This window comes from Mustela putorius, unplaced genomic scaffold (assembly GCF_011764305.1).
Source record: "Mustela putorius furo isolate JIRA1106 unplaced genomic scaffold, ASM1176430v1.1 tig00000129_pilon_pilon_pilon, whole genome shotgun sequence".
Classification (NCBI taxonomy): domain Eukaryota; kingdom Metazoa; phylum Chordata; class Mammalia; order Carnivora; family Mustelidae; genus Mustela; species Mustela putorius.
The window spans coordinates 39791733-39812264 of record NW_025421290.1 but is presented as its reverse complement, the minus strand read 5'-3'; the positions used below and the strand labels follow the sequence as shown (position 1 = coordinate 39812264).

General features: G+C 37.5%; 1 protein-coding gene across 9 annotated transcripts in view; it reads right to left on the bottom strand.

Annotated features, from left to right (window-relative positions):
- The window catches only part of NUMB (NUMB endocytic adaptor protein), a 188481-nt gene that overhangs the window by 64358 nt on the left and 103591 nt on the right, over window positions 1-20532 (bottom strand). For 8 of the 9 annotated variants that reach the window (XM_045072678.1, XM_045072677.1, XM_045072705.1 and 5 more), the window contains one exon: window positions 4139-4279. In XM_045072678.1, the coding sequence (XP_044928613.1) occupies window positions 4139-4264 (126 nt within the window). In that variant the 5' untranslated portion in view covers window positions 4265-4279. Of the gene's footprint in view, window positions 1-4138; window positions 4280-17483; window positions 17550-20532 lie in introns of all 9 variants that reach the window. The other variant, XM_013057483.1, reaches the window with a different exon arrangement.

Genomic DNA, 20532 nt, shown 5'->3' with positions numbered 1-20532 from the left:
ATCACCTCTATCAGTTTGGGACAAGAAACTAGGTGTCATCCTTAACACCATTCCGTCCATTTCCAATTCTTGTTGGCTTTATCTCTTAATTATCTCTCAATTTACTTAATTTATTTTCTTCTCCACAGTTATCACCCTAGTTCAGAGTAAACATTATCTCTCCTTTGGAACCCTGTAATAATCTCTCACCAAACTCTTCACATCCACCATGGACTACCTCCAAATGACACCACACCCAGAGTCCCAGTTTGGGAAGATGGAAAGTTCTGGAGATGAATGGTGTTGATGACTGCACAACGATATGAAGTCATTAATATTACTGTACTGTACACACAGAAATGGTTAAAATGGTAAATTTTATGTTGTGTATTTTACCACAATAAAATAAATAATTAAAAAAAAACACACACCACGTAGTAGCTTCCTATTAAAGTTCCAAATCCTTAACATGGCCTATTAGGCCACACCCTACTTCTTTCCAGGTTCATCTCATAAACTTCTTAAACTACAGCCTTGCCTTTTTAGAAAGCATTTATCTCCGTCTAAAATCATACATTATTTTTTAAAAAATATTTTTAAATTTATTTGACAGATAGAGATCACAAGTAGGCAGAGCAGCTGGCAGAGAGAGAGGAGGAAGCAGGCTCCCTGATGAGCAGAGAGCCCGATTCGGGGCTCGATCCCAGGACCCTGAGACCATGACTCGAGCCAAAGGCAGAGGCTTAACCCACTGAGCCACTCAGGTGCCCCTAAAACCATGTATTATTAAAGCAAACATCTAATTTAAGTCTGTACTTCCACGGGGAGACTATAAACTCTACAAGAGCAAGAACTGTCATTTTGTTTACCACTTAGCATATGCCCAGCACATAGCAGGTATTCAAAAAATTTTACCAAATGTATGAATATAGGTATACCTTGTTCCTTTTTTAAGAGTAGCAAAGAATTCCACTTAATGGATGTCATAATTTCTTTCTTTTTTTTTCCCTGAGCAATAGTACAAAGTTTATGGAGTGATACAGTATAAAGCTCCCAACGAGGGAAGGGGCCTGAGAGGGCTGCCCTGGATGTCCTAATTTCTTAAGCGAATCCCAGAATGATGGGCATTTAACTTGTTTCCAGATTTTTGCTATCGTATTTTTTAAAGACTTTATTTATTTGACACAGAGAGAGAGACAGTGAGAGAGGGGGAATGGGAGAAGAAGAAGCAGGCCTCCCCCTGAGCAGAGAGCCCGGATGAGGGGCTCAATCCCAGGACCCCAGGACCATGACCTGAGCCAAAGGCAGATGCTTAATGACTGAGCCACTCAGGCGCCCCAGAATTTTGCTATCAAACAATGCTAATGACCACTTGTGCCAGTATATCTATGAATGTACTTAAATGTAATTCTTTTTTGTCTCAAGTTTTTATTTAAATTCCAGTTAGTTAACATATAGTGTAATACTGGTTTCAGGAACAGAATTAGTGATTCATCACTGATATATAATACCCAGAGCTCATTACAAGTGCCCTCCTTAATCCCCATCACCCATTTAGCCCACCTCCCCAGGCACAACTCCCCTCCATCAACCCTCAGTTTGTTCTCTATAATTAAGAATCTCTTATGGTTTGCCTCCTACTATTTTTCAAAGTTTATTATTATTTTTTTAAATTAATCTCCATACCCAATGTAGGGCTTGAACTCACAGCCCGCAAGAGTCACACGCTCTTCTGACTGAACCCGCCAGGGCCCCTTAAATATAAGTCCCTTTTCCTTCCTTCCTTTCTTTCCTTCCTTCCTTCCTTCTTTCCTTTCCTTTTCTTTTTTTTAAGTAAGCTCCATGCCTAGCATGGAGCCCAGCGCAGGACTTGAAGTCATGATCCTAAAGTTAAGACCTGAGCTGAGATCAGCAGTTCAGATTAGGAGATCAGATCTGAGATCAGCAGATCAGATGCTTAACTGACTGAGCCACCCAAGTCCCCCTAAACGTAGTTCTTAAATGTAAAATTTCTGATCAAATGAAAATGCATTTAAAATTTTAACTGAGGGGCGCCTGGGTGGCTCAGCGGGTTAAAGCCTCTGCCTTCGGCCCAAGTCATGATCCCAGGACCCTGGGATCGAGCCCCGCATCGGGCTCTCTGCTCAGTGCAGAGCCTGCTTCTCTCTCTCTCTCTCTGCCTGCCTCTCTGCCTACTTGTGTTCTCTGTCAAATAAATAAATAAAATCTTTTAAAAAATAAAATAAAATAAAATTTTAACTGAGAGACACCTGGGTGCTTCAGTGGGTTAAGCATCTGCCTTCAGCTCACGTCATGATCCAGGACCCTGGATGGAGTCTCACATCAGGCTCCTTGCTCTCTGGGGAGCCTGCTTCTCCCTCTGCCTGGCGCCCCCCTCCACCCCCCAACCCCCCACTCATGCTCACTCTTTCTCTCTCTCCAACAAATAAATAAATAAATCTTTAAAACAAAATGTAAACCCCAAGTTTTAAAAATTAAATAAAATTTTAATTGATATTTTCATATTGCCCTAAGAGGTTGTAACTTACACTCTTAAGTAATCAACAATGTATAAGAGTACACCCATTTCTATAATACTCAACTTGTACAATCAAAATGAGCCTACTCTTTGGGATGGGGTTGGGGAGATAGTAGAGAACATGTTAGTATTTATGTATGAGGGGTTTTTAAATATTTTAATATCATAACCAAAATTTTAAATTAAAATATTTAAGTTTATTAATCCTATAATAGAAGAACAGCAAATGAGTTAAGTAGACAAAGCTCAGTGATTAGGAAAATGCTTAGTTATTGACAGACTATGGGAAAATTTGTGTATTTTATTTTATTTATTTTTAAAGTTTTGTTTTGTTTTGTTTTGTTTTTTGGACAGATGGAGATCACAAGTAGGCAGAGAAGCAGGCAGAGAGAGAGGAGGAAGCAGGCTCCCCACTGAGCAGAGAGCCCGATGCGGGGCTTGATCCCAGGACCCTGGGATCATGACCTGAGCCGAAGGCAGAGGCTTTAACCCACTGAGCCACCCAGGCGCCCCGAAATTTGTGTATTTTAAAAACCATGTATTCACGTGGCACTGGGTGGTGCAGCTGGATGGGCATCTGAATCTTGGTTTTGGCTCAGGCCATGATCCCATGGTTGTGGGATTGAGCCCCTGTGTTGGGCTCCTTGATCAGCAGGGAATGTGCTTGAAATTCTCTCTCTCCCTCTGCACTTCCACGTACACATGCACTCGTGTTCTCTCATAAATAAATAAATCTTAAAAACAACAACAACATGTATTTATTTAACCTGTGGATTCTACAAATCACTATTCCTGTCATACAACATTTTTCCCTTTCTGAGGCAGTACAAGGAGAAAAATCACAGTAAGAATACTCATATATAAGAATATGTAGAAAGTAGGGAAAAATGTTAACATTTTATATTAGAGTATATTTCTTCTTACATTAACATTTTGGTCTAGTACCTTGTATGTTTTTGCGCCCATACTTAACACATCTCATAGAATGCTTATATATTTATAAATTGCTTCTTCTCACTGAACAGTGTAGCATGTACATTTCTTTTGTGACTTTAAATGTTACCCCTTTTCTCCAGAGTGTCAAGTAGTAGCAAGAAAAAACACCGACACGGCACCCCCTTCTTTACATCTTCACTATGGTTCTTAACTTCTTTGAGCTTCCATTTTCTGATCTGACAAATGAAGGCATTAGTTTAAATGCCCTCTGTACAGCAAACAGTTAAAAGATTAGAGAGAAAATCCTTTAACTCTATTAAGATTTTCTAAAACATACCAGGCCTATATTTAAGAAAACAGATTCCTGTTCCCTCTGCGCTACCACTTAGTAAGGCTATTACTCAAAATAATTTGATTCTTGATAATTTGGGATTTTTGGATCAGTTTCTCCTCAGAAGTGATCTTATTTGTAGTGATTCCAGATTATATATCAGAAATTCTTATTTAAAAGATAAAGAGAAAAAAAAACACTAATTATATTTTTCTTATTAATTCTACTTTGAAGCAGGAAATGGATTAGTTTTTATAGGGTTTTCTTTTTATGGTCCTAATCAATGGGATTTCACATATAATAGGCTGTCAATTCTTTTCCATGTCTAGAATTACAGAAACACAAGCTCTTACCTTAACTGGGAAGCTACATTTTCCAGTACGAACCCCTTCTTCATCTGTCTGCCACTGATGTGGACGACTGGCCTCTGGAACATAAACATCTTTCTTTCTCCTAAAACTTTGCCGTAGTTTGTTCATTTTAACTTTTACAACCTGTAGACAGAGTTAAAGAAATATGAAAAAGAGGTTATTACCTCTCATACATTTCAACTTTGGATTGCCATGCTGATATAAAACTAATGTCCCAAATGAAACATTTTGGTTTAACAGAAAATGAACAACTAGTATCCCTCCTATTAGATTAACTCTAAACTCAAATAAATCATTTCATTTTTCAAAAACCCCCACAAAACTATAATAGTTCTTATAAAACTACAATAACCTTTAATTTTTGGAAAAGATTTTATTCAAAGAACTTTCAAGCATTTTAATTGTAATAATTCAATGAGTGTTCCTACTGACCTACCCCTCAAATCCATTCTATTTCTGAATAAGGAAATCTGTACATGTAGGCCAAATTACAGACTGCTGACAATGTCTGAAAACATTCATACTTTAGGAAAAAAAAATTCCTGAACACTAAAATTTAGGGACCTTTTGGCTTAGTATTAGAAAACATTAAACAAACCAAGGACTATAGCCTGAATATAAAACATCTTTATAAAAAGGAAGCAAATAAAGTTTCTTTTAAACATAAAGAAGAGGGGCGCCTGGATGGCTCAGTCAGTTAAGTGTCTGCCTTTGGCCCAGGGTCCTGTGATCCAGCCCCATGTCAGGTTCCCTGCTCAGTAGGGTGTCTGCTTCTCCCTCTGCCTCTCCCCTGGCTTGTGCTCACTTGCTCTCTCAAATAAGTAAGTAAATAAACAAATCTTTAAAAAAATAAACACAAACATAAACATAAAGAAGAAAAAGTTCTACTAGGATTAATTTATTCTAAGGAAATAATTCCTTGCAAGTAATATAACATCAGAATATACTTTCATATCTATAATCATTACAGAATGAAAGTGAACTAACAGCTTTCATTTATAAAGGTACAAGTCTTACCATTAATACTGTAAATTAAAAGGTATTGAACTATCGTCTATTTTTGGTTTTTGTTACTGGAAGAGGTAACTCTCTAATGCTTTCAAAGGTACAGAAGAAATCACAAATCTACAGGGAAGGAAGACCTAACTGGTAAGAAACAACAGAACATTCAAGAACCAATGAATAAACATAATGAATGAGTCCCTTTGCTGAGTAGATCTCAAAATCTGAAACCAATACCTCTAGTTTTCTGTTAAGGAGCACAGCATTGTTCATTCCTTCCTTGAGGGGATTTAACCACCTCAACAAGCCTAAGACAAATCTTAACTTTTAAAAATGATGTGACAAAACTATATACAGGAAACATCTTCTCTATTAGGAATGTTAAAGAGCAAGGGATTAAACATTAATTCCCACAGGACACCAATCAAAGACTTAAAAATCAAAGTTTGCATTCTGATGAAAATCATTTTGTATCTTAAAATGCATACAGTCACACAAGAAGTATTACTAAATTAGTTAGTTTATACAGACAACCCAATCCTACCACACATCGTCTTAAAAGGTAAAAATTCTAACAAACAAATGGAAAGGAAAAAACCCTGGATTTTCTAAAAATGAATTTATTCTCAAATCGAAATTGATTTATAAAGTATATGAAATAGATAAATAATCAAATAACTGGACAAAAGGTAGCCCATTCCATTCCCTTTTAGTAGATCACTCATTCCTAAACTATCTTAAGAGTCTATCTTAATCTAATAGATTTGAAAAAAAAATTCCATAACCTTCCCTGATAATACATCCTGTTATTACTTCTTCATATACATTTGAAAAACATATGCAAATACAAATATACAGAAATAAAAAAGCATCTATATCCTTGCTCAAGTTGGCACTCTAAGAATCTTGGGGCAAAAAGCCAATGAGATTCCTTTCTTCTTAACTTCTTTCTCTTTGTAGGGGGCCTACAAGCCCTACTAAGAGTGATCCCTGAATTCACTCTTTCTCTGACTAATAATTCTACTGCTCTTGCCTCCTTAGTATATCTTGAATTCATTCCCCCACCCACATCAGTTCTACTATCCTCAGACATTTTTGTGTAAATTACTGCAAAAGTCAATTACTTAATGGTTGCTTTGCTTCTAAGAAAGGTTCATTCTAATCTGTTCTCTTGACTACTGCCAAAATGCTTTCTAAAACACAAATCTGACCATGGAATTGTTTAGCTTAAAATCCTTCACTCGCTTCACAACACTTTCAAGGTCAAGTCCAGATTTCTAAGCTTGGCAAAACACAGTCCTTTTTCATCTGGTTTCATTCACCAATCCCCAATCACATGCTAAGCTCCAGCCATACTAAACTACTTAGAGGTCTCCAAACAAGGCATGCCCTCTTCAGAACCTAATTATATGTTCCTCTCTCGCTAGAAAGACCTTTCCCTATTTGCCTCTGGTTAAAGTCTACTCATCTTTCAAGTAAACTTGGGAGTCTTCAGGGAAACTAGCATTTTTTCTAACAAGTTCCTAGCTGGTCTGGGTTAGATCCTTTCATTTCATAGGACTTCCATTAATATCTTCTGCTTTTATTGTACTCATCAAACCTTACAGCAATTTTCTATTTCCTTAATAGTAAACTGTATCTCATTTAAATACTAGCCCGCATTTTAACACAGGACCTCTCATATTTATGGCACACTATGAATTTGAAAAAATAAAAGACAACATAGATCCCCATCATATTTAGATAGTATTTACTAGGTAGGATAAATGTAGACATACAAGACCAAAGAGAATCACTGGTGTTGGAAGGAGACTACAGATGTACTGGAAGTCCAACATCACACTGACAAAGGAACAACCTGGACAACTTCCCTTAAAGGAAGCCATACGACCTCTGTCTAAATAATTTTAGTACATTTACTTCTTCTTTGGGCAGCTATTTATTGTTGTACATTCTACTGACCAATAAGACAACAGAGTGGAAGTGCCAACTGACTCAACATCTAAGTATCTTGTGACTTTCAGTACCAATATGGTTATCAGCATTTCCACAAAGAGTATTACGTATCCGTGATTTTCAAACTATGCTTTAAGTAGCACTAGGATTTCCACAGAGGAGGACCACTGGCTGGAGAAAAAGAGAAGGAAGTTAGAAGGTTAGACACCCATACGAGGGACTTCAGGTCCCTGTCACAGCTTCATACAAACTCCATTTTATCTGATTCATATATTGGGATTCCATATTTTTTTTTTAAAGATTTTATTTATTTAACACAGAGAGAGAAATCACAAGTAGGCGGAGAGGCAGGCAGAGAGAGAGGGGTAAGCAGGCTCCCCACCGAGCAGAGAGCCTGATGTGGGGCTCCATGCCAGGACCCTGAGATCATGACCTGAGCCGAAGGCAGAGGCTTAACCCACTGAGCCACCCAGGCGCCCCAGGATTCCATATATGTTTAAGGAAAGGGCTTGGTGGCCAAAAATTTTTTGAAAATGAGTGATATAATCACAATAATTCTAAAATGAACTTGATAAAATGAAAATACTAATGATAATATCTTGCTTGCTACTTCTTAATGGGTAATTACCAATGGCCTGTAAATAATCTAGTAATTAAGGTAAGAATTAACACATCAAGGGAAAGACCAAACATTCTGTTTTCAAGTAATCTATATATATACAATGATTTTGCTCACAAAGACAAAAGAGGTAACAACCAAAAAAAAAAAAAAGTTAATTCAAAGTGACATTTACTTCAGACCCCCAATAAAGTTAAACTTCACTCCCAAATAAATAAAAGAAAGAAAGAAAGAAAAATCACAGCCATTGAGAAAGTCCTGGTTGAACACAGGCAAAGGATATATTTTTGCCAGTTTAAAAACTAAGAACAAAAAATCTTACTTTGTCCTACAAAAAAAGAAGGAAAAAAAAAAGGAAATGAAATCCCCATTCTGCTAGCTAGATAGGCAAATTCAAAAAAATCTTTCCACAGTTCTCATACTACTTAACTGCTCTGCAAAATTTAAAGATTTTTTCAGAGAGGCAGAAAGACGGGGAGGTGGAAACAGGTTTCCTGCTGAGCAGAAAGGCCGATGCAGGGCTTGATCCCAGGACCCTGAGATCATGACCTAAGCCGAAGGCAGAGGCTTAACCCTCTGAGCCACCCAGGCGCCCCCTGGTCTGTAAGTTTTAACACCATGACTCCAGCTCGCCTCTGTACACTTCTTTCCTCCTTGCCTCTCCTTACCCCAATATCTCTATGCCTCTGGTTTATCTTCTTCATCTCTGTTGCTACTGATACCTCTGAGGGCTTACTCTACTCTCTCCCACCCACTGAGTGTATTTCCCAAATACCAGTCCTCCATCTGTACTTTCCTGTTTACACTATCACCCTTGGTGAAATAATCAATTCAAACTATTACTCCAATGTGATGATTTCCCAATAATACTTCTAAATCTTGCTCTTGTATTTAAATTTCTCTATCTGGGTGCATTGGTGTTGCCTCAAATACATCAACTTAACGTTAAATCATCACCTCTTATCTCCCCTTAAGTCCTTAAGTCCTCCCTTTTTGACCCAAGTTGTTTGGGTGAGTAAAAACAGAACTTAGAACTGAGCCCTACTGCAGATCCTAGAGGATACAGAAATTAGTAAGACAACTTGCCTTGGGGCGCCTGGGTGGCTCAGTGGGTTAAGCCTCTGCCTTCTGCCAAGGTCGTGATCTCAGGGTCCTGGGATCGAGCCCCACATCGGGCTCTCTGCTCAGCGGGGAGCCTGCTTCTCTCTCTCTCTCTCTCTGCCTGCCTCTCTGCCTACTTGTGATCTCTGTCATATAAATAAATAAAATCTTAAAAAAAAAAAAGACAACTTGCCTTTAGGTGGCTCTCTCCCCTCATAAAAGGTAATTTCTGCACAATATGGTAAATGTAATAGCAGCATTATATATAGTATGTTCTCGAAGCACAATCTAGGTTCAGAAAACATTTCCTATAGGAGATATTGACCAACTTAACTTTTTAAAAGACAAATGAAAATTAGCCACGTACAGTAAGAAGGAAAAGATATTTCAGGTGGAGGCGACAGTATCAACAAATGCATAGATGGAGTAAATCAAAGGTCAGACAGCAATGCAGAAAGAGTGCAAACAAGATCAGGTGCCAATTTTATCCTACAGACAACCAGAAGCCACTAAAAGGTTTTTACATACATCAGTGTCAGAGTTGCAATATAGTTACATTACTTTGGTGGCAATACGGAAAACAAATCTGAGGACAAAAGACTACAGATGAGTTATAAGACATTTTAAATAATCTAGGCAAGTTATAATGAAAGCTTGAACTAGGGCAGTGGTAACAGTGTAGGTAGAAAAAAGGCGACTAAAAAAAGGGGGGGGGTACTAAAGAAAAGCTTAAAACTAAGAGTAGCAGAGAGAATTAAGTCAATATGATATAACTGTGCCCCAGGAAACTGTTTTTGCCCAGGATGGTAAGACTAAACCAGTAATTAGCTTTACTGTTTGCCTCGAAATTCTTACAAATAAGCTTATCTGAGCAAACAGTGTGTGCATCAGGGCAAAGAGCTCTCCTGACAGGGTAACAAATTACTTCTATAGCCTTTTTTTATTATGTCCACTAATTCCAAATACCATGTCACATACTTTGCCTACCCCAACCAGTTCCCCATCTTGAAGGAAGTGCCTTAAACCTTAAGAATCCCAATCTCGGAACCATAGAAATACCCTTTCCTAACTTCCCCTAACTACCAAGAACTCTGTCAAAGTTGTGCTTTCCCTTGTTGAAGTAAGTTTAATAACCTCAGCTTTGCTGAATCAACAGGATTCCCTTTGTGGGAAAAGTCAACAGCAGGAATTGGTGACTGACTATAGAAGGTGGGGGAAGAGAAAGAAATCCAAATGTGACTCCTAAGTTTTAGGCCTCAGTGAACTGAACTGTTGAATTTGAGGGGCTTGTTAATAGGGCTTTGAAATAGAGATGTGTGTAAGCCTTGAAGCTCAGGGGAGAGGTCAGAGCAACCATATGCAATCATTGTAGGTGAAAACGTTTCCTGTGATGATCTCTTTATTTTCCTCTTCTTTCCTAACAGGAGTTAGGATGCAGTAATTAGAATTAAACCCAGAATACTCAAAAATGATAAACAGAGGTGCACACACCACCTAACTGGCTGGTATGTACTAATACAGCCATACATTCTAGATAGTAAACAGTCACTATGCTGAGCTCCTCTCCCAGGATCCACCTCTGGATCTTCCACAACTCAAGAACTAATAGGTTAACACCTGGTTTAACAGAGTACTAAGGCCACTGAAGGTTATGATTGGTCAGCAACAGTGCAAGTCAAGATTCCAAAAGACCCATCTCTCTCAGGCACAGTTGCTGGCACCCTTTAGGGTCCCCAGAGGGTTGCCCTAGTGGAGGAAAATGCAGTAGCCCTCCATTCTGTCCACCAAGTTGGCCCCCATCTCTGCATGTTCCCCCATGAGATCAGGAACATACCTGTTAGAGGAGACAGCACCTTGAGCAGTGATACTAGCTCCCCAGTAGTCAAACAGACCAACCAGTTCTTCATTAAGAATGAACAAAACAGGAGCGCCTGGGCGGCTCAGTGGGTTAAAGCCTCTGCTTTCGGCTCAGGTCATGATACCAGGGTCCTGGGATCAAGCCTCACATCGGGCTCTCTGCTGGGCAGGGAGCCTGCTTCCCTTCCTCTCTCTCTGCCTGCGTCTCTGACTACTTATGATCTCTGTCTGTTAAATAAACAAATAAATAAATCTTAAAAAAAAATAAAGAATGAATAAAACAGCAAGATCCAATCATATGCTGCCTATAATTAACCCACTTTAAACATAAAGACACAAACAGGCTGAAAGTAAAAGGACAGAAGACAGTACACCACATTAATACCTGTCAAAATAAAGCTGGAATGGCTATATATTCCCTTCTCAATAATCAATAGAAATATCAGCAGAATAAGCAAAAATCAGCAACAATTTAAACAGCAAAACTTGAACAAGAGTATCAATCAACATGACCTGACTGACACTTACAGAATTCTTCTCTTCAATGGTAACAGAAATATACATTCTTCTCAAGTGCATATGGAATGTTTACAAACATAGACCGCATTCTGGGCCATAAAACAAGCTACAAATTCAAAAGGGTTCAAATCATACAAAGTATGATCTCTGACCACAAAAGAATAAAATCACCAAATATTTGGAAACTACACTTCAAAATAGCCCATGGGTAAAAGTACAAATCAAAAGGGAATTCAGAAAGTATTTTGAACTAAATGAAAACACAACATATAAAAATTTACAGGATGCCACAAAAGCACTACCTAGAAATTTACGACACTAAACCAGTGGTTCTCAATCAGGGACAATCATTGCCCATAAGGACACATTTGGCAATATCTTGTATTATTATTGGTTGTTGCCAGGGGGTGCTATTGGCATTTAGTGGGTATTGACCAGGGATACTCCTACATGTCCTATAATGTACAGGACAGCCCTCTCAACAAAACAGTATTCAGCTTAAAATGTCAATAGTGCCACTAATGTGAAACTCTGCACTAAATGTCCGTATTTTTTTAAAAAAAGATCTTACTTAAATCCATGTTCTCAGCTTCCACCTATAGAAACTAAAGGGGCAAAGAAATGCAAAGTAAGCAGAAAAAAAGGAACTAGTAGAGATCAGAAGAGAAAGCAGTCAAGTAGGAAAACAAAGACCAAGAAAAAGAAACCAAAAGCTGATTCTTTCTGAAGATTAATAAAACTGATAAACCTGTAGCTGCACTAATGGGGGAAAGACACAAATGAGTGATATCAAGAATGAAAGATGTATCACCACTATATATTCCAGAGATATTTAAAAGGATAATAAAGGAATATTATGAACAAGTTTATGCTAATAAACTCATGGACAGCATGGAAAAATGCTTTCCAAGACCCAAACTACCATAGCTTACTCAAGAAGAAATAGATAACCTAAACACCTACACCTAACCTATTAATGAAATTGAATTTATAGTTAAAAATCTTTCCACAAAGACAACTCCTAGACTAAATGCATTCATTGCTGAATTCTCCTAAACATCTAAGAAATACCAATTCTATACAAACTCTTCCCAAAAAGTTGAAGAAGGAATATTTTAAAATTCCTCTATCAGGCTAACATTACTCTGATACCCAAACCAAACAAAAACATTATTTTAAAAGTAAGCTAGAGACAAGTATCTTTCACGAGTATACATGCAACAATTCTAAACAAAAATTTAGCAAATCAAACCAAACATTAAAAAGATAATACATCAAGACCACATGGAGTTTTTCTAAGAAATGCAATTAGCTAATATTCAAAAAGCCATGTAACTGACCTTATTAGCAAAATTTAAATGTCCCTATCAATATTTAACTTTACAGCTATATCTTTCCTTCTTTGAATTCAAAGATTATATACTGAACTGAGATTTTTTTTAAAGAGTTAAAGTCAACTAAGTTTAAGAGTATTTTTTCCTACATAATATATATATGTGTGTGCGTGTGTGCATGTATGTGTATATATATATTTTTTTCCAAGAGAGTTAAGATCTAGCCCTGATGCTTTTTGTATGAATTCCAGTCTTACACTTTCAACTCCAACTCAAGATGTCTCTAAATCAAATTTATCTTCCTTTCAAACAAGCTCTTCCTCTTCCTTATTTTCCTACTTCTACATAGCATTTTTACATCCCTCAAAGCTTTAAAATGACGACAAACTCTAGGTTCATCTCTGACACTTTTCCGTAAGTCTTCTATACCCAGTCCATCTATTGATGCTACTGGATGCTAGTAACAGTATCTCAGTATCTCTAGCATTCAGTCATCCCTTTCTATTCCTAACAGCCCTGTTAAACAAACAAACAAACAAACAAACATCACTTCATCCATGAACTTCTGCAACAACCCCTGGACTGTAAGCTCTTTTTCCTCTAATCTTCCTACACAGTTGTGCCAGATCAGTGTTCTTATGACTCATCCTTGATCCTGTTCAAAACCTGTTGAAGATTCCACAATTCAATTTGTGACTCTGGCATTCAGGAGCCTCTACAATCTGAACCCAACCTTCTTCTGGCCTCATTTCCCACCTCCCTATAAAATCCTACGAAAATCAAGCCTTTCAAATAAGATGTGGCCTTTTCATTTCTCTTTGTTTCTTCACACTGTATTTTCTAATTTTAATATTTTACTTTGGTCTTCTTTCAACTAAAATTCTACACCATCATATGATAATGAAACTTGCTTTTGGGGATGCCTGTGTGGCTCAGTCATTAAGCATCTGCCTTTGGCTCAGGTCATGGTTCCAGGGTCCTTGGATCGAGCCCCACATAGGGCTCCCTGCTCAGCAAGAAGCCCGCTTCTCCTTCTCCCACTCCCCCTGCATGTGTTCCCTCTCTTGCTGTGTGTCTCTCTTGATGGTCTAGATCTAAGAAACTGCTGGAGAAAATGCTGACTAAATTAAAAAATGTGTGCTATCTATAACCATCACATTATGAATAGCACCAAAAAAATTGAGAACATACTCTTCTAGTACTAGAAAACTATTATCCAATTCCGTAAAGAAGTTTCTCACCCGATTGACACATCAGTGAAATGCTGATGCACATCTTCATTGTTTCACTTCCCCTTACTCATTACCATAAGCAGAAATATCAACCATCATACCTACACTCAAAGAACTAGTAGTGGAACACTTAGTAGCACACCACTGACTTGTATGTGAGAATATGCTAAATGTTATGCAGAAAAAGATGAACAGGGTTAAGAGGGGAATTAGAAGTGCTGGAGGCAGGGATAAAGTTTTAAGTTAAGAAAGTAATATATGGGGCACCTGGGTGGCTCAGCTGGTTAAGCACTGCCTTCGACTCAGATCGTGATCCTGGAGTTCTAGGATCAAGTCCCACATTGGGCTCCCAACTCCATGGGGAGTCTGCTTCTCCCTCTGACCTCCCCCTCATGCTCTCTCTCACTGTGTGTGTGTCTCTCTCAAATAAATAAATAAAATCTTTAAAAAAAAATATATATATATACACACACATATGTGTGCACAAAATGTGAGCAAAGAATTGAAGGAGGTAAAAAAGGGAGCACACAAGTAGGATGAGAATTCCAGAAAAAGAAAATCAGTGCAATTTCTTGAGGGGGTAGCTTGTCTAGAGTATCTGACAAACAGAAAGTTAGTGAGTGTGTTCAGTGCAAAATGAAACAACAGACTAGGAGAGATAAGACCAGATGGGCATAGGGCAAAGTCATACAGGGTCTTGCAGGCTAAACACTTTGATTTTTTCTTCTGAGACAAACAGGAAGCCATAGAAAGGTTCTAAATACAACTTGTGCTTTGTGTTTGGCTGCTACAAGGCAGGGGGTTGTGAGGAGTAGGGAAGGAAAAAATGAAATAAGATGGGATCAGGAGGGAGACAAACCATAAAAGACCCTTAATCTCACAAAATAAACTACGGGTTGCTGGGGGGGGTGGTTATGGACAGGGTGGCTGGATGATGGACATTGGGGCGGGTATGTGCTATGGCGAGTGCTGTGAAATGTGTAAGACTGATGATTCACAGACCTACCTGTACCCCTGGGGGCAATAATACATTATATGTTAATAAAAATAACTTTTAAAAAAGAATGGACTAAAGATTTTCTTTTTAATTTTGTGGTTGACCCATTCATTGTTTATAGCATGTTATTTAGACTTCCCTTATTTGTGTTCTTGCCAGAGTTTTTTTTCTGGTCATTGATTTCTAGTTTCATACCATTCTGGTCAGAAAAGACGCATGAGGGGCACCTGGGTGGCTCAGTGGGTTAAGCCTCTGCCTTCGGCTCGGGTCATGATCTCAGGGTCCTGGGATCGAGTCCCGCATCGGGCTCTCTGCTCAGCAGGGAGCCTGCTTCTCTCTCTCTCTGCCTGCTTCTCCGACTACTTGTGATTTCTCTCTGTCAAATAAATAAATAAAATCTTAAAAAAAAAAAAAGACGCATGATAGGATTTCAGTTTTTGTTAATCTGTTGAAATTTGTTTGGGGGCCTAACATGATCTGCTCTAGAGAATGTTCCAGGTGCACTTGAAAAGAATGTGTATTCCACTGCTTTTGCATGGTATGTTGTGAATATATCTGTTAGATCCATCTAGTCCAATGTGTTGTTAAAGTCACAGGGCACCTGGCTGGCTCAGTCAGTAGAGTGTGTCTCTCGATCTCAGAGTTTTAGGTTCAAGCCTCACTCACATTGGGTGTAGAAATTACTTTAAAAAAATAATAAAGTCTAAAAAATAAAAAGAACAAAAACTCCCAAAACACAAAGCTACTGTTTCTTATTGATTTTCTATCTGGATGATCTATTCATAGATTTAAGCAGGGTGTAAAATTCCCTTATTATTGTCTTACTGTCAATTTCCTTCTGTGTATCTGTTAATAGCTGCTTTTTGTATTTAGGTGCTCCCAAATGAGTGTACAAATGTTTACAATTGTTACATCCTTTCCCTAGACTGTTCCCTTTCTGATGACACAGTATCCTTCTTTGTATATTGTTACATTCTCTGTTTTAAATTATATTTTGCTTATGTAAGTATTGCAACCAGGCTTTCTTTGCACTTCTATTTGCCTTGTAAATGTTTTGTCACTCTTTCACTTTCAATCTGCATGTCTTTAAATCTCAAGTGAGTCTTGCAGGTAAACTGGTACAGCCACTGTGGAAAGAGTATGGAGTTTCCTTAAGACGTTTAAAATAGAAGTACCATATGATCTAATAATGCCACTGCTAAGTATTTACCCAAAGAAAATGAAAACACCAATTCAAAAAAGATACGTGCACCCTTATGCTCATTGCAGCATTATTTACAATAGCCAAGACAGGGAAGCAACCCAAGTGTCCATGAAGAGATGAATGGATAAAGATGTGGTATATTCTACAATGGAATACTACTCAGTCATTAAAAAAAGAATGAAATCTTACCATTTGCAACAACATGGACCCTACAGGACATAAAACTAAATGAAGTAAGTCAATCAGAAACACGAATACCGTATGATTTCACTCATATGTGAGATTTAAGAAACAAAACAAATGAAGAAAAAAGATGACAAACAAAAAAACCCAGACTCTGTAAAGTGTGTAAACCTGGCATTTCACAGATCTGTACCCCTGGGGCTAATAATCCATCCATATACATCCAATAAAAAAATTTTTAAAAAACCCCAGACTCTTAAATACAGAGAACAAACCAGTGGCTGCCAGAGGGGAGATGGTGGAGGGATGTGTGAAACAGATAAAGGAATTAAGAATACACTTATCACGGGATAAGTCCGTTGAGATTGAACGTCTGATTCTTGGATTCAGCTCAGGTCACAGTCTCGGGGTGGTGGGACTGAGCCCTGCCTTAGACTCAGAGGTCAGTGAGGAATTTGCTTAGGATTCTCTCCCTCTCCTTTTTTCTCTCTCTCTCTCCCTCAGATAAATAAATCTTTAAAAAAAAAAAAAAAAAGAGCACACTTAACATAATGAGCAATGAGTACTATATGGAATTGCCAAGTCAGTATACTGTACACCTGAAACTAATCTAGCACTATATGCTGATTATACTTGAATAAAACGTGTTTTGGAACTAGATAGAGGTGGTGGCTGTACAACACTGCGAATGTGCTAAATACCACGGAATTGTTCACTTAAAAAGCAAAGAAGAAAAATGGGTTGATGAGAACAAGAATGAAAGCAGGGAGACAATTAGAGGCTACTAATACGTAATCCTGTAGATGATGGTGAACTGGATCCTGATGGTTAAGAGTAGATGTGTTTCTCAATCTTATTTCTGTAACAGCTCTAGAAAATGCACTATTCACTGACAAACTCTGTTGAAATCACACTGAGACTATTTCAATGGGAGAGAGGTGTAGGAGATTCCATCATTAATGTTAAAAAAGACAAATTTCCTAAAACAAAGTAACAGCTCAACTGTTTCAAATAGGAAATCTTATCTACAATGATCAAAAAATCAGGTGAACTGTCATACTTTTCATGGTAATTAAGCTCATGCTTGACAAATTTCTTCAACACTGTCTATATATAGAGTATATGAAGGATTGCATGCACATACAGGTATTTGCTCTACACAGGAAAGAAAAAAGAACAAGAAGAGATATTAAATACCAGGTATCCACTGTGTGAATGGTACCAATGTAGGAGTTTCATGTGCAAGCTTACAGATAGTTGAGATAACTGTCCCTGGGGCACCTGGATGACTTTGTTGGTTAAGCATCCAACTCTCAATCTCACCTCAGGTCTTGATCTTAGGGTTGTGAGTTCAAGTACCACACTGGGTGCCACTGGGCATGGAGCGCACTTAAAAAAAAAAAAAAAGGAAAATAAATAGGAAATAACTGTCCCTAACCACGGGAAGATCGCATTAAAGGAAGAGACAAATTAATTATAGGATCAGCTCCTAAATGCTCCCTAAAGACATCACAAATAAAAAACTGCAAAAATAAAACTCCAAATAAAAGAAAGTTTTCTAAGAAAAACTTAACTGACAAAGGTTTATCTGACTTGTTATATTCAACAACAAAGGAGCTTAAAATTCCTAGAAGAATCATCTTCTACGGCCAGTGCAGTCATATAAGGCACAACATTACTACATCTTAAAACAAACAAAATTCTCTAATATAGAACAAGGAACAATAATTGTTTCACATGGTAAACCACAAGCTGGAAATGGTCTCATTTATTGGAAAAAATGTAATAAATTTAAAAGACCAAGAATTAATGGACAAAAGGTATAATTTCTAACAATGGTTTATCAACGTGGCATACATGTAGTTAGCTTTATGGTTATACAGTTGGATTATTTTAATATAAAAAAGTTTTAATAAAGCTATTGAAATAAAATGATAAAATAAAAAAGCTATTGAGCAAGAGTTTTTCTATAATGGTTATTTACATTGAAATGAACTAAACAGGGGCGCCTGTTTAGGGGTGGCTCAGTGGTTTAAGCCGCTGCCTTCGGCTCGGGTCATGATCTCAGGGTCCTGGGATCGGGTCCCACATCGGGCTCTCTGCTTGGCAGGGAGCCTGCTTCTCTCTCTCTCTCTCTGCCTGCCTCTCCATCTACTTGTGATTTCTCTCTGTCAAATAAATAAATAAAATCTTTAAAAAAAAAAAAGAAAAAAGAAATGAACTAAACAGTAAGACTGCAAAAGCCTCACTTTTTTAAAGTATGGACTAAGGATTCTGGAAACTACATTTTATACATATATCTCAAATAAGACACTAACCTAACAAAAGAATTTCCTCTAATCTGTAAATGTTTACAAAAGATCATCCACCTGAAAATGAAAGACATGCCACAAATTAGAAGAATATTTGCCATATTAAAAACAAATTATTAGTATCCTGACATTTAAAGACTTCTAAAAAATAATAAGCAAAATCAAATTATCAGTTTAAAATAGAGTATAAGTGGAAAATGAGCAAAATGTACTGTATTTTACATACAAAGTTACAGAAATGACCAATGAATACATGAAGAAAATGCCTAACCTCCGCAGTAATCAGGAAGATGCCAATTAAAACACCTAATGTCATCTTACCGCTTTCAGTTTAGCAAATATTAAAGAATTTTTTTTGTAGTTATTTATTTTTTATTTTTTATAAGCATGTATCTTTATCCCCAGGGGTACAGGTCTGTGAATCAGCACTCACCAAAGCACATACCCTCCCCAATGTCCATAACCCCAAAATATTAAAGAATTTAACAGTAAGATATGAGGTGACAGGCGTTCGTTCTTATTCCCTTAATAGGAGCATAAATTGGGGCAACCATTTTGAAAAGTAATTTGGCATTGTACAGGCAAGTTGAAGACACACATACCCTCACAACTCAGCAATTCCACTTCTAGGTATACATCCCTGAGAAACTCTTAGACATATACACAGAAAGATGTACAACATATCTGTGTAGCACTGTTTATGGTTAGTAACAGTAAAAGAACAGCAATACTGGAATCTAATTATACATTCATGTAAGAAATACAGAATATTCACACAATGAAATACTAACCAGAAGTAAAAATGATACCTCAATAAAAAATAAATCTCAAGGGTATCTGGGTGGCTCAGTCGGTTAAGGGTCTGCCTTCAACTAGGTAATGATCCCAGGGTCCTGGGACTGAGCCTGGAGTCAGGCTCCCTGCTCAACAGGGAGTCTGCTTCTCCCCTTCTCTCTGCCTTCCTCCTGCTTGTTCTGTCTCTTTCTCTGTGTCAAATAAATAATCTTTTAAAAATCTTTTTTAAATCTTTTAAAAAAATAATTAAGAGAAAAAGAAGTAAAAATTAATGATTTATAGCATGTATCATGAATGTCTCTCACAATGTTGAAGGAGGGAAGCAAACTGCTTATGTTAGGATTCCTTTATATAGATACTAAGAACTAACACTCAGGCAATACTACCTCTGTGATAGGCACTGTACACTATGTACTTTGCATACAATGACTACTTTAATCCTTGTATCAGCCCTATCAGGTAAATTTTAAAGTTTTTAAATTTTATTTATTTATTTATTTTAGACAGAGAGACAGACAGAAATAGAGATACAGAGAGAGAGAGATGGGAGAGGCAGAGGCTGAGGGACAAGCAGGCTCCCTCCTGAGCACAGAGCCCGACATGGGGTTGGATCCCACAACCCTGAGATCATGACCTGAGCCAAAACCCAAGAGCTGGACACTCGACTGAGCCACCCAGGTGCCCCAGGTAAATTCTATTTTTAATCTCTATTTCATACAGAAAGAAACAGGCATGGAGAAGTAATATGCCCTAATCACATGATGGCATAACCACCTGTCATGAGACTGTGCTCTTAGATCCCTGACATTACATGGTCTCTCAAAAATATGCAGAACTAAACAACACCTAGGGATACATACATATCCCATTACCAAAACAATAAAGAAAATACAAACATAATTAGGGGCAGTGTTACTGAGGGAAAAGAAAGGGGAACAACATAATTGAGAAAGGTTCACATGGGACTTCAAAGTTTCAATAATGTTCTAATTCTTTTTTTCCCCTTAATTCTAGTAATAGTTAACATATAGTATTACATGAGTTTCTGGTGTTACAATACAGTGATTCAACAGTTCTACACATGACTCAGTTCTTATCATGATAAGTATACTCTTAATCCCCTTCTCCTATTTCACCCCTCTCCCCAACTATCTTCCCTCTGGTAATCACCAGCTTGATCTCTATAGAGAAATCTATCTATGTTTTCGTCTTTTTTTTTTTAATTTTTAAAAAAGATTTTATTTATTTATTCGACAGAGATCACA